We start from the raw sequence: 12,984 nt of genomic DNA on the forward strand, positions 1-12,984 counted from the left end.
ATATAGGTACAGAAAGTCATTCCCAGTTGATATAATATAATATTATAATATATAATATAGGCCTGGAAATCCAGTAACATAAAGAAATGATGGCGTTATGACGTTTGAATGTTATAACATGACATACGTGACCTTATTGGAGTTATAGCATGACGTACGTGACCTTATAACGTGGCGTACGTAACCTTATAACGTGGCGTATGTAGTGTAGCCAAGGGAGACTTTGAACCTTGACCTTGCCTTCCTTATCACCTTGCCTTTTCATATGCGCATGCGCATAAGCAACCTTGCATGCCTTCAATAACAAGCTAGCTAGCTAGAGATGACTGAGCAGGATGAATTGTTTGGAGCATAGAATCAATACTTTATTGATGTCAGCAGATTCCTAGAGAACACAGAACATCATCGTGGAATAGCGTATCGAGAATTTTGTGACTATGTTTTGCCAAGACTAGAAGTTTGTCTGAGTACTTGCATGCAACTATCTGATCAAATGCTGCAAGGGGGTTCTGAAGTTGGAGAAGAAGATGAGCTAGTAATTAATGAGTTTCAATCGAATTTGGCTCATCTACTAGAGTGCCTGAGAAGTGTACACAGACAGTGGGTGCAATATGAAGAGATAATAGAAACCAGCAAATTCCAGTATCAAGCTGCTAGAAGAATCTTTGGAAGAGGAAGATCTAAGTTTGAAATTGAAAAGGAACAACTAGTGTACCTATCATCACTAAATTTTAGCTGGACTGAAATTGCGGCCCTGCTTGGTGTATCTTGTATGACCATATATAGGTAAGTTTTTGACTGATAAACATAAGTAATCTTGTGTATACAGAAGACGAGTTGAGTTTGAATTGCTGGATGACTCTGCAACAACTTTATCAGATCATGAGCTCAACAGGATTGTGAAGGAAATCCATTCAGAATCCCCGACGTTAGGAGTCATTATGGTATGTGGAAGGCTGAGAAGAATGGGATATAGTGTGTCAAGGGATAGAGTCCGATGTTCTCTAAGGTCATCTGACCCATTAAGTGCAGCTTCAAGATTGATGGGTGGTCTTAGTCGACGACAGCCTTACTCAGTTGCTGGCCCAAACCTCTGGCATATTGGTGGGTATAATTATTATTTGTACAAGTTTTTGTAAATGCATATTGATAACTGGAACCATACATGTAGATATAATTATAGGAAAGAGGGATTGATCTTGTCCCCTGCAATAACTTTAAGGCTTTACAGGCCTTCTTTAAGTTCCCAAAAGCTTGATTTCCGTGCCCCACGTATATATCGTGTGGAAATAATCAAAAAATATTCTTGATTGTTGGAAAATAGCTAAAGGTATCCATGTAAAGCAACCCTCCAAATATGCGACACCCTCTATAATATGCAATTTTAATTGTAACCTCTAAAAGTACGTGTTATTTAGTCAACAGGGTGTCATTTACAGGACTTTGAAGTAGAGAGTGGAAATAAGGGGGGGTCTAAAAGTCACCATTATTTCAACACCCTGTTTAATAATTAATAACATCGCCGGCCATGCAGAGACATGACTGGTGTTCATTCGAAGGTCTATAGGGTGAATTCTAGTGGGTTTTGAGATTGCCTTTGCATATACTCAGTCATACAACTATAGTACCTGAATGCAGATGTTTAGGGGGGGAGGGGGAGGAAGTCCATTCATGGATCTTATTTTCATAGTTTCTGCTTGCATGCACTGCAGGTAAAGGTAGTCAAGGTCGCTGGGTAAAATATTCGTGGTCCGGCTATATACTGTAGCAACTGCTGTGTTGACAATATTTTTGTATGTCACGTTCTAAATAGAGGTCAAACTATAGCCTCTAGAGAAACAATGATCAAATATGCAACACCAGCAAGACTTCAACATAATTTTTCAACCTCCAAAATTAGGCTTTAAAAGTGTCACCTTAGATCGAATAAATATATACGGTATCATCCTTTTGATATTCGTCAAAATATTAATTATGCTTGATCAGAGGCCGCTCTTGTATAAAGCCCACACTCAAATAGTAGCCTCTAAAATTAATCCCCATCTTCAGTGCGATAAAAGCTGCTCTCAAATAGTAGCCTCAATAAACTTTAACCGTAATCACCTCTGAGTCATATTGATACTGCAGTGGTATCTACAGTAGCAGCTTGTTAGTGCAGACTTTCACATGGCAGACTTTGAGTTTGTGCAGGTGAAAAGAACTTACCTGCTAAACCACTTCCTGTTTGCCTTCAGAAAGGAACTGGTATGCTACTTATCAAAGAGTTGTCCCAGCGTAGAACTATAACCACAAATTACATTATGCGTGGATGGATGCCAAACATTTGGTCACGACAAGCAGCCATAGATGTGTTTGTAATTGAGTCTGCATGGTAACATTAATAAATAAGCGCGAGTATTAATTTGTGACTTGTGCATTCTTATCAAAGAAGAGTTATTCCGTGCGTGAGATTCTTTACGCACGGTTAAAAGTAGCCCTTTCTAAAGGCAAAAAAGGAAGCGGTCTCGTTTTACTGGAGCGTTAGTAGACGTAATGAACACCTTTCTGGTCTCTCGAATTCTAATTGCTAGCAAAATATCGTATAATAGCTGCAGCCTCTGATCAAGTAGTACGAGTAACAAGCAATGGCAAGGCTTCTAATTGGCCCTTGCCTGTGTTTGTTATGAGTGTTCTTAATCCCTTATACGAGTAACCTAATCGTTTATGATGCCGTTCTCAGCAATTTTAATAATATTTTTAGCCGCAGCTGTTGTTTGAACCCTGTGCAAATACTGATCCGTATGTGATACGCTTTTAATTACCCCGGGCGGCCCCGTAAACCCAAACCAGTTAGACCATTATTATGCCTCGGTGCGCATGCATGCGCAAGCGAGGTATATACGTTTGTGTGTCTATGTGTGTGTAGACTGCAATCAAGTGCAAGTAAGAGTTTCTATAGGCTTCTATAGTCATGTTTACTTGGATTTTAATTCGTGGATTTGCAAAATAATGCTTCGTTCTCGAGTTACGCCTAGTTTTGCTTACTTGGAATGCCATTGCAGTCTTTTCAGAAGCCGGGCACGTATAGCCAAACTTATTTACCAAGTGTTATGAGGTGCCGTTTGTGTCAAAACTATGTAAAAGTGAGACATATATATATGTCCATGGGTATTTATAAATGTCCATGGGTATTTATATATATCCACGGGTATTTATAAATACCCGTAGACATTTATAAATGTCCACAGGTATTTATAAATACCCGTAGACATTTATATATGTCCATGGGTATTTATAAATGTCCATGGGTATATATAAATGTCCATGGGTATATATAAATGTCCATGGGTATATATAAATGTCCATGGGTATTTATAAATGTCCATGGGTATTTATTATATGTCCATGGGTAATTTATAAATGTCCATGTGTATTTATAAATGTCAATGGGTATTTATGGGTATATATAAATGTCCATGGGTATTTATTATATGTCCATGGGTATTTATAAATGTCCATAGGTATTTATTATATGTCCATGGGTATTTATAAATGTCCATGGGTATATATAAATGTCCATGGGTATTTATAAATGTCCATGGGTATTTATTATATGTCCATGGGTAATTTATAAATGTCCATGTGTATTTATAAATGTCAATGGGTATTTATGGGTATATATAAATGTCCATGGGTATTTATTATATGTCCATGGGTATTTATAAATGTCCATAGGTATTTATTATATGTCCATGGGTATTTATAAATGTCCATGGGTATATATAAATGTCCATGGGTATTTATTATATGTCCATGGGTATTTATAAATGTCCATGTGTATTTATAAATGTCAATGGGTATTTATAAATGTCCATGTGTATTTATAAATGTCCATGGGTATTTATAAATGTCCATGGGTATATATAAATGTCCATGGGTATTTATAAATGTCAGTGGAGGATGTGTGCTTTTCAGGGTGTGGTTTTGTTACATTACAAGTGATAGTCACATGACTGTTACATAACCTGCCACATGGTCACAACAATGGCTGAAGGCTCAATAAGTGTGAATGTTGGAGTGTTGTCTAGTGCCCTGGCTGTTGCAATTCAGCAAGCAGCTAGCAGTGGACAGTCACAGTCACCTCAAGTCCCTGCCAATCAAAGTCAGCACACTTCCAGTCAAAGGTACAAATGTAGTGTACAGACCCATGAAAGTTTCAGATATAGGCAGCATTAATTTGATCATGCATCAGCCCACAATAATTTAGCATTACTAAGGAAGAAAGTGCACACAGGTATTACTTTATGTTGTGCATGCTGCATGCATGATAACACTTATTTTTCTGTCTAGGTCTTACGATGTTTACAGAAGCCTTATCGATTTGACACAAGAGTCTTCCGACGATATGTCAGGTAGCGGCACTGACGATGAGCTTCCCAAAGTGGAGTTTTCTCTTGCACCTCAACGTGATTTGGAAGAAAGGTATTGACTAAATTTGAAACATGACCGTGTTTCATTTATTATCTTCTAGGGGGGTTCGCAAAACAAATCCAATTGTATCCAAGCACGTAGTTCTCCAACATCAGTTGAGAGTACTAACTGGTGCAGCTGATGAGGAAGATTGACAACGGATATGTGTACGCCGTAGTCACATTGTACAAGATGCATTGTGTGCTTTCGCCAAACCTTCCTTTCACACCTCAAAGATGTTGAAGGTGACCTTCATTGGGGAGATTTCAGTGGATGATGGAGGTCCCAGGCGAGAGCTGTTCAGTGTACTCATGAGGGAGCTCTTTGACAAGAGTGGCCTTTTCACAGGCTGGCCTGAGAATGCTGTACCAGTGCACAATGTTCATGCCTTAGCTGAAAATAAGTTCTACATCACTGGAAAGATCGTTGCAACCAGCTTAGTACAAGGTGGGCCACCCCCAGTGTGCTTCAGCCGTGCTGTTGCAGACTATATTGTGTTTGACGAAGTGAGGAGTTCTCCAGACCTTCAAGATATACCTGACTTCGAAGTTCGGCAGAATCTTGAGAAGGTTGGGTGTGTACGTGTGTGTGCCTGTGCCTGTTTTTACTACATTTCTACAGATGCTAACTATTGTGAATGTTGAGGAACTCAGGTCATTCACTGATGAGCACCTTGAGCTTCGCTTTGAGTGTGGCTACCAGAAACCAACCAGCTCGCTGCAGATCTCAGATAAGGAGGAGATCCTGAAGACAGTGTGGCTCCATTTTGTGTATTTCCACCCTCTTGCTGAGCTGCAACAGCTAAGGAAGGGATTGAGGGAGACCCTCCAGCTGGAAATTTTGATGGTCCAATACCCTGATGACATGCATTCGTTCCTTGCCACCTCAATTGCGTTTGATGTTGATGGTGGTGACCTCTTAGACTGGTTTGTGGCTAGCTACTCGGAAAGAGGAAGCAACAAAAGAAAGTCAGAGGAGGCTGTTTACCTCATGTGGAGCAACTATGTCATGGATTGCTCTGGTCAGTTACACACATTTATACAGCACTGTATATGTACATACTAAGCATTTATCGTTTGTCAGTTACACATTACAGCATTTATCCCAACACAGATGGTGATGAATCAGGTGTGTCGATTGGTGACATTCTACAATTTATCTCTGGCTCTAGGAGGCTTCCAGCAGCTGGGTTTCCTTGTATCCCTAGTGTCCACTTCACAAATGAAAAGATTCTCCCTAAGACTTCAACATGTGACGTAAGCATCACCTTTCCAAGATCTTTTAACGAGCTGCCATATGAGATGTTTAAGAAAAAAATGGATATGAGCGTTTTGGATTCTGCTGGTTTTGGTGGTGGTCCGTAGTTAGTATATAACAGTTTCAACTTTGACATTTTAGCTGCTGTATTACTTCATTGTGTTCATTCATTCATTCATCATCACATTATTCATTCCTTTTTCATTTATTTATTCATTCTTTCATTCATTCTTATCATAATTATAATAATTGAATATTACATCCAAATACATTGTGAGCAAGTAGCATTAAGATGCTGTCCTGTAGTATGAAGTACGTCGACAAAGAGTCCTCTACCATTATCTTCTGCTTCTTCAAGGGGATTTATAGTTTGGAAACTTTGTTTTAAAATTGAGCATGGTATAAACTTAATTCTTGGCACTGATACACGTTCTCCTTCAACATCAGAAGTGTCCACATTAGCTGTAGTACCAAGTTCTTGCTCGCTTGTTTGCAGCATACCTTCAAAAAAAAGTTGGTATGGAGTTCGATTGCCTTCAGTAGATAAAGGATGATGATTCCAACTATCTACGAAACCTGAAATACATTTGTTTATTCTTGGCAGGAATATCAGATGCAAACAGTAAAGATCCACTTCATTTAAGGGGTCAAGAAGTCCATCACTTTCCAAAGATCGGAAGATTTGGGAAAACACGGAACCAACACATCTATGAACGTCACGCCAGAGTCTCTCAATTCTTTCATTGTGCACAGAACTCCCGGTGATTACACAACTGTAATCATTATTGTGTGCAGCAATCATGTACCGCCATACCTCCACATTTTCTCCACCGTGATCTGATCTCACATGGTTAGGGACACCATAGTGCCTGATACTGTCAGTGAAGAGCTGGAGAACAGTTTCTGAACGATTGTTGTCGGTGCATGCCACATAAATGATAGTGCGGGAGAAGCCGTCAATTGAACCATGGATCACAAAACGCCACCTTATAAGTTTATGATGGCCATCAATGTGCCACACATAATTTGGGTGAGGGGCACTGTACACACGGCGTCTAACAACAGTACAGCGACGCGCAATGACATTTTCGTGATCCGTTCGATGAATGGAATCCCTGACAGCTTGCCGAGGAACTTTTAATCCCCTTGCTCTTAAGTGGCCGCAGACAAGTCGTTCCCCATCATTCGGGTGATCTCTTTTTATACCACTGATCACATCATCTAGCTCATTATCATCCAACATCGACCCATCCTGTGAGGATCTTCCATTTTCTTCTAATCGTCTGTACAAAGTTGCTCTTGATATTCCCAAGATAGACGCAATTTTATTCCATTTGTAATGAAGTGATCGTATTTCCAGTATTTCGTCAATGGTAACAGTGGACCTCGGCCTTCCTGGACGATCAGACCTGTATATACACATAGACAGTTATGTATCAGAATTATTGTTTATACAGATATAGCACAGTGGAACCTCGTCTTATGTGACAAGGGACTTGCCCGTGTATAATTATGGAAACTGAAGTACGTGGTGTTTACCATAGGGTAATGGTAATACCGCCGGTATGGTAAACTTTCTGCTAGAGTCTGTCACTGACCTGTCACTAATGGGACTCTGGTTGGCACCACTTGAGGTAACTGTAACTGACCACTGCTAACTGCTTGCTGAATTGAAACAGCCAGGGCACTAGACAACACTCCAACATTCACACCTTCAGCCATTCTTGTGGACCATGTGGCAGGTTATCATGTGACTACCACTTGTAATGTAACAAAACCACACCCTGAAAAGCACACATCCTCCACTGACATTTATAAATACCCATTGACATTTATAAATACCCATTGACATTTATAAATACCCATTGACATATATAAATACCCATGGACATATATAAATGTCTATGGGTATTTATAAATACCTGTGGACATTTATAAATGTCTACGGGTATTTATAAATACCCATGGACATTTATAAATACCCATTGACATTTATAAATACACATGGACATATATAAATACCCATGGACATATAATAAATACCCATGGACATTTATAAATACCCATGGACATTTATAAATACCCATGGACATTTATATATACCCATGGACATTTATAAATACCCATGGACATATATAAATACCCATGGACATTTATACATACCCATGGACATTTATAAATACCCATGGACATATATAAATACCCATGGACATTTATATATACCCATGGACATTTATAAATACCCATGGACATATATAAATACCCATGGACATATATAAATGTTTATGGGTATTTATAAATACCTGTGGACATTTATAAATGTCTACGGGTATTTATAAATACCTGTGGATATATATAAATATCCATGGACATTTATAAATACCCATGGACATATATATATGCATAGGCGTAGGAACCAGGGGGGCAAGGGGGGCAGTTGCCCCCCTCAGCCTAATATTTTGCTTTTTCGCCCCCCTTAGCCAGCACTGCTCTCTAATTGAAAAAATATTGTGAGCATGTGGCAAAAATAACAATGTATCAGGCCAAGAATAAATTGTGTCTCAGTGATATTGGTATAACATATTGTTTGCCCCCCTTAGGTAAAACATCTTCCTACCCCTATGATATGTCTCACTTTTACATAGTTTTGACACAAACGGCACCTCATAAAGTGTTGCTACTCTACTTAGTAGTTAGCTCTGCACTAGAATGCTAGCTATTGGTAGCTGCATTACAAGAGTGAGAAGATAGCTGCAAGGCTCTGCTGATGCAGCCATTAATTTTAGACTTGAACTTTTGGCATCAATTGTTTTATTGTTTAACAATAATCATGGTCAATCATTACCCACTCTAAGTTTGCATGCAGCAAAATCAAAAATGTTCATCATGTGTATAAAAGCTATTAGTAGCTTTATGTTATGTAGCTTTGGCATCTCCATCGAGGTATCAGCACCTGCGGTGCTTTCATTATAGTATTGACTAATTTCATTACATTAAAATTAATTATGGTTGAATTATCTTAATTGTTTCAGATTCACATCATAAGCTTATTAGATGGAGAATCGTCACTCATGGCTGCATTGACAGCTACAGTAGGCTGGTGACTTTCTTGAAGTGTTGTGGCAATAATAAATCGCCAACAGTGTACGAATTATTTTTGTGTGCAGTTCAAAAGCATCAGCTGCCATCTCGTATATAAGAATGGACCAAGGTGGGGAAAATGTATTGGTCGCACGTCACATGTTAGAAAAAAGAGGACATGATAAGAGAGGTGTGATTGTAGGAGCCTCGGTCCATAATCAACGCATAGAGCGACTATATGGAGGGACATGCACCGCTGTGACTATTCTCTTTTACAAGCTGTTTTACTTTATGGAACAAGTGGATCTATTAGACTGTTTGAATGAGACGCATCTGTATTCCCTTCATTATAATGTGTTCATTCCACGTATTAATCAGGCACTTGCACTGTTCATTGGTGGATGGAACCATCACTCAATCCGAACTGCACACCGTAAGTCTCCACACCAGTTGTTTACAACAGAGGCACTACTTTTGCAGCACTCCGGACTCGCAGCTTTGGATTTTTTTGAGAATGTGGAGGAAGAATATGGAATTGATATGGAAGGCCCCATCCCGTCTCAGGGACGTTCTATAGTTGTGCCTGAGGTGCCAATAAGGCTAAATTCAGAGAATTTTGCTCTCCTACAGCAAGCTGTTAATCCGTTAGCACCTTCTGATGAGTTTGGCATTAATTGATTTGTATGAACAAGTTTTGCAGTTTATGTCAACAATTACGGTATAAAACATGACCATGATGACTCTCATAATTTGATGTTATTCTTACATAATTATTATTTTGATGCATGCCATTGTGATGCTCAGTAAACAAAGCTCATAATTATCAACACAAAAAATGATTAATGAGAGTATGCATGCAGTACAATAGCTATAAGCCAAAACAATACTACCTATAATTATAATTAAAGGGAGTTATTGTTAGAATTGACGATAATCATATAATTATTATGAACATCTATGAAGGTGATTGATTGAAATGAAGGATGACACTGAGAGTAAGCTAAGTATAGCACAGCAAAAACACAATTATGTTATATGGGATGCATCATCGTATTTTAGTGTTAAAATGACAGAAATTTATGTCATTTCTACATTAAAATAATTTCAAATGATGCATTTTATTTGAGATGTTTTATGTTATTATAACATAATTATCTGTTTTTACTGTGTATATAGCCAAAACAATTATGACGTGATCAGCACAAATAATTAAACTTAAGAAGTTCAAGGTCCATTCAGGGAATAGTAACATAATGATAATGACGATACTTAATTAAGAAGTTCATGGTCCATTCAGAAAGAAGTTACAAACAGTTCATTACCCAACAAAGGTCATTGTCGTTGAGGATTGCCATCCACTTTCCGTGAAATTCACTATAATTGGCATACGAGATTGGTAGCTTTAGCAAAGCATCACATGTGTTGTGCACACAGGGCCTCCTGGCCCACTCAGACAATTGAATTGTACGATGATACTGCTGACAGACAATACACTGCTCCCAGTTGTGAAGTGAAGAAATCGCTGAAGCAGATTAGTCGACATATTGCCAATCAATATCTACAAGATAGCCACCAACACGCTCCTCAGCAGGATTCACCAACACGGGCAGTTTGATAATGCCTAAAACTTTCTTTGGTGAGACTGTATAAGCATCCTATAAATGGAGGACATGCATGCACACCTTCAACAGATTGCACTGATAATAGGCACTTTTATAACATTATTAATTTTTATGAGCTAGAATAATAGGAGGTTTTGAAATACAGGTCAATATACGAGTCATAATTATAGTATAAACATATTTTGTAGGCCCGGAAGTACTGCATGGTGGGTAATTATCTCCTATATATTGTAGAATTAATAGATAGAGGTCATATGCATAAATTATGGCCATTATTAGTTTGTGTTACTTGTGCAACGACATGGGGCTTATATGCCGTGTTTTGGAGGCAATTAATATAGGCTGTTAACTTGAGCATAAAAGAATAGCTAGCATGCATATAAATATATACTATAAGTACAGTTCAATATACATGTACCAAAAATGAATTTTTTACGAGCATCGTATATAGTGGGTATACATAAACTTCGCAGGATGACTGTTTAACCCTTTCCCTGCTTTAATTAAAAGTGAATATTCGCATATTTTGTTTAAAAAATTTATAACTCATGAACCGTATATTAAAAACACTTGTAACAAAGTTCCACAGGTAGAACCGGACCTGTCGCATTCATGGAATCATCATTGTTGCCTAGCAACCAACCACCACCCCACAAATAACAATTGTTAACAAAAATTCACAATTATGTACACAAACAATATTGTATGATGTTACGAAGTGACTAAACACATGATATAAGTGTTCAGAATGTTCTCACGGTGACATGGCTCACTCAGGACTCAATCAGGATCTGCAGAAACTTGTATTTGAGGTTCTATCGGCAGACGCCCTTTTCCCGGGAAATATTTTCTTCACCTACACACAGGTTTACAAATTTAATGGTGTCTCATGATGTCCACTGTTGTACTAACTAGCCTAAACAAACCTATAGTGAAGCTATCAAGACTACAAATGCTACTCTATAGTGACTTACCAGGTTCAGGAAGATGGTCCACCTCAAGTGCGTCTTCCTCAGGATTCTCAGGCTCTTTCTTTTTAGCTTGACCTCTGAAAGGAAGCTTCCTACCTAGCTATGATCCCAGTCACTGTCCTCTCACTCTACAAGGCCATAGGCATAGATATTCTCACTCTGTAGCTTCCCTAGAACCTCCCTGACGTTGTACTACAAAGATCTTGTAGCAATTATAAAACGGTCACTTTTCTTTCGACAATTCTGATCGAACTGTACCTCGAAGCAAAATATTAAAAATACCACGAGGAAGAGCAGCTCAATGCACATGTGCTGGTACCTGCAGTGTGTGCATAGCTCCAACACAGTGTGCACAATGATTTTTTGAAATTTATCAGTAGCCATGCCAACTATAGTCGGCTAAAGCGGGGAAAGGGTTAATAGAAAGGTTTTCGCAGATTTAATTTTCGCGGAATAGAGCAGCCTTTCTGCAGCATACATGCATGCATGCGTTAATCTTGCATATAAATGTTCGCGGTACATGCTTATATAATCAGCGAATTTAATCAGTTTATTAAATAATCAATTCTCAATAATAACGCAAAACCTATAGTACTGGTAAGTGTACCCGATATCCTTGCATACTGCATGCTAGACGGGGAAAATATCTTTCAATGAAGTAAAACATGTAGTAATATCATGCATGTTACAACAATTAATAACAATTAACACACCACCAGGGATAGGTGTACAAGTGTATAAATTATTACAAGTATAATAGTGTAAAGATAAAAATTAATAGTTTAGTATTCGTGAGGAATAGTAAGTCCAACTTATAGTCAATGGCAGCAGATAGAGTTAATGATCATTGATGTGTCTTCCTGCGTGTTAAATGAGATGCGGCCAATACAATCGTGTGCATGTATAGATTATAGACTCATGCATAAAAAAACTGTTTTGCATGCAATGTATGCGTGTGCATGTTCAAGACATGGCAAGGTACATTCCAGATTTAATCTACATCTAAATTGTCGTAGCTTTATATTATAGCTAGCCTCGATCCCAGGCCGAGTTTTCGCTTTTATAACGTTTAGGTGAACAACTATAGGCCTGCACGTTGTCTGCGCATGCATGCGCCAGTCATTCAAGTAGACTAAAAATTAGACTAATGGATATTTTTGTTCACATTTATATTCGTGTACTATCGTACTAGCAGTCAGTATCCCGTTTATCATTAATCGATTGGAATGGCTCTTAATTATTTAGAAAACATTATTCTGAAGACAGAAGAACAAGTGAAGAGGCTACAAATCTTGACAATTAAAGCTCGTCAAGGTCAGATTTGTTGTGTGGTTCTATCATATCAAGTCATTTTTGTTTGGAAAGATCTAGATCCATCATTGGTATAATTATCTTATGGTGGATGAAGTGAAGAGTGCATGTGAGCTAGAGGACTTGGTGGTGCCATCATCAGAGGGATTGACAATGACCTGTTTAATACGACACATTTAATTTACGTCGCATGTACACATATATTAATAGAAGGTCTATACTTCTCTGCACAAGAGCAATGGTAATATCCAGCTATCCCAACAGTGCTCCTCTTTTCTACTAAGGGAGGAGAC

The 12,984-nt window shown here is 38.3% G+C and overlaps 2 protein-coding genes and 1 long non-coding RNA gene across 3 annotated transcripts; 1 reads left to right on the top strand and 2 right to left on the bottom strand.

Moving 5' to 3' along the window:
* The first annotated feature begins 3,818 nt into the window (after positions 1 to 3,818).
* LOC135338502 (G2/M phase-specific E3 ubiquitin-protein ligase-like) lies at positions 3,819 to 5,946 on the top strand. Its single transcript, XM_064534659.1, has 5 exons — positions 3,819 to 4,163; positions 4,330 to 4,461; positions 4,511 to 5,018; positions 5,071 to 5,470; positions 5,563 to 5,946. The coding sequence occupies exons 3-5, from the start codon at positions 4,686 to 4,688 to the stop codon at positions 5,811 to 5,813; spliced, it is 984 nt and encodes a 327-aa protein (XP_064390729.1). The 5' UTR covers positions 3,819 to 4,163; positions 4,330 to 4,461; positions 4,511 to 4,685; the 3' UTR covers positions 5,814 to 5,946.
* On the bottom strand, positions 5,891 to 7,553 carry LOC135338490 (uncharacterized). Its single transcript, XM_064534638.1, has 2 exons — positions 7,305 to 7,553; positions 5,891 to 7,115 (listed from the first exon to the last, which is right to left on the bottom strand). The coding sequence occupies exon 2, from the start codon at positions 6,947 to 6,949 to the stop codon at positions 5,963 to 5,965; it is 987 nt and encodes a 328-aa protein (XP_064390708.1). The 5' UTR covers positions 6,950 to 7,115; positions 7,305 to 7,553; the 3' UTR covers positions 5,891 to 5,962.
* Positions 7,554 to 10,918: 3,365 nt separating this feature from the next.
* Positions 10,919 to 11,795, bottom strand: LOC135338567 (uncharacterized). The gene is made up of 2 exons (XR_010395596.1): positions 11,384 to 11,795; positions 10,919 to 11,265 (listed from the first exon to the last, which is right to left on the bottom strand). It is a non-coding gene; the product is annotated as an uncharacterized LOC135338567 (long non-coding RNA).
* Positions 11,796 to 12,984: the final 1,189 nt, after the last annotated feature.

This window comes from Halichondria panicea, chromosome 7 (assembly GCF_963675165.1).
Source record: "Halichondria panicea chromosome 7, odHalPani1.1, whole genome shotgun sequence".
Classification (NCBI taxonomy): domain Eukaryota; kingdom Metazoa; phylum Porifera; class Demospongiae; order Suberitida; family Halichondriidae; genus Halichondria; species Halichondria panicea.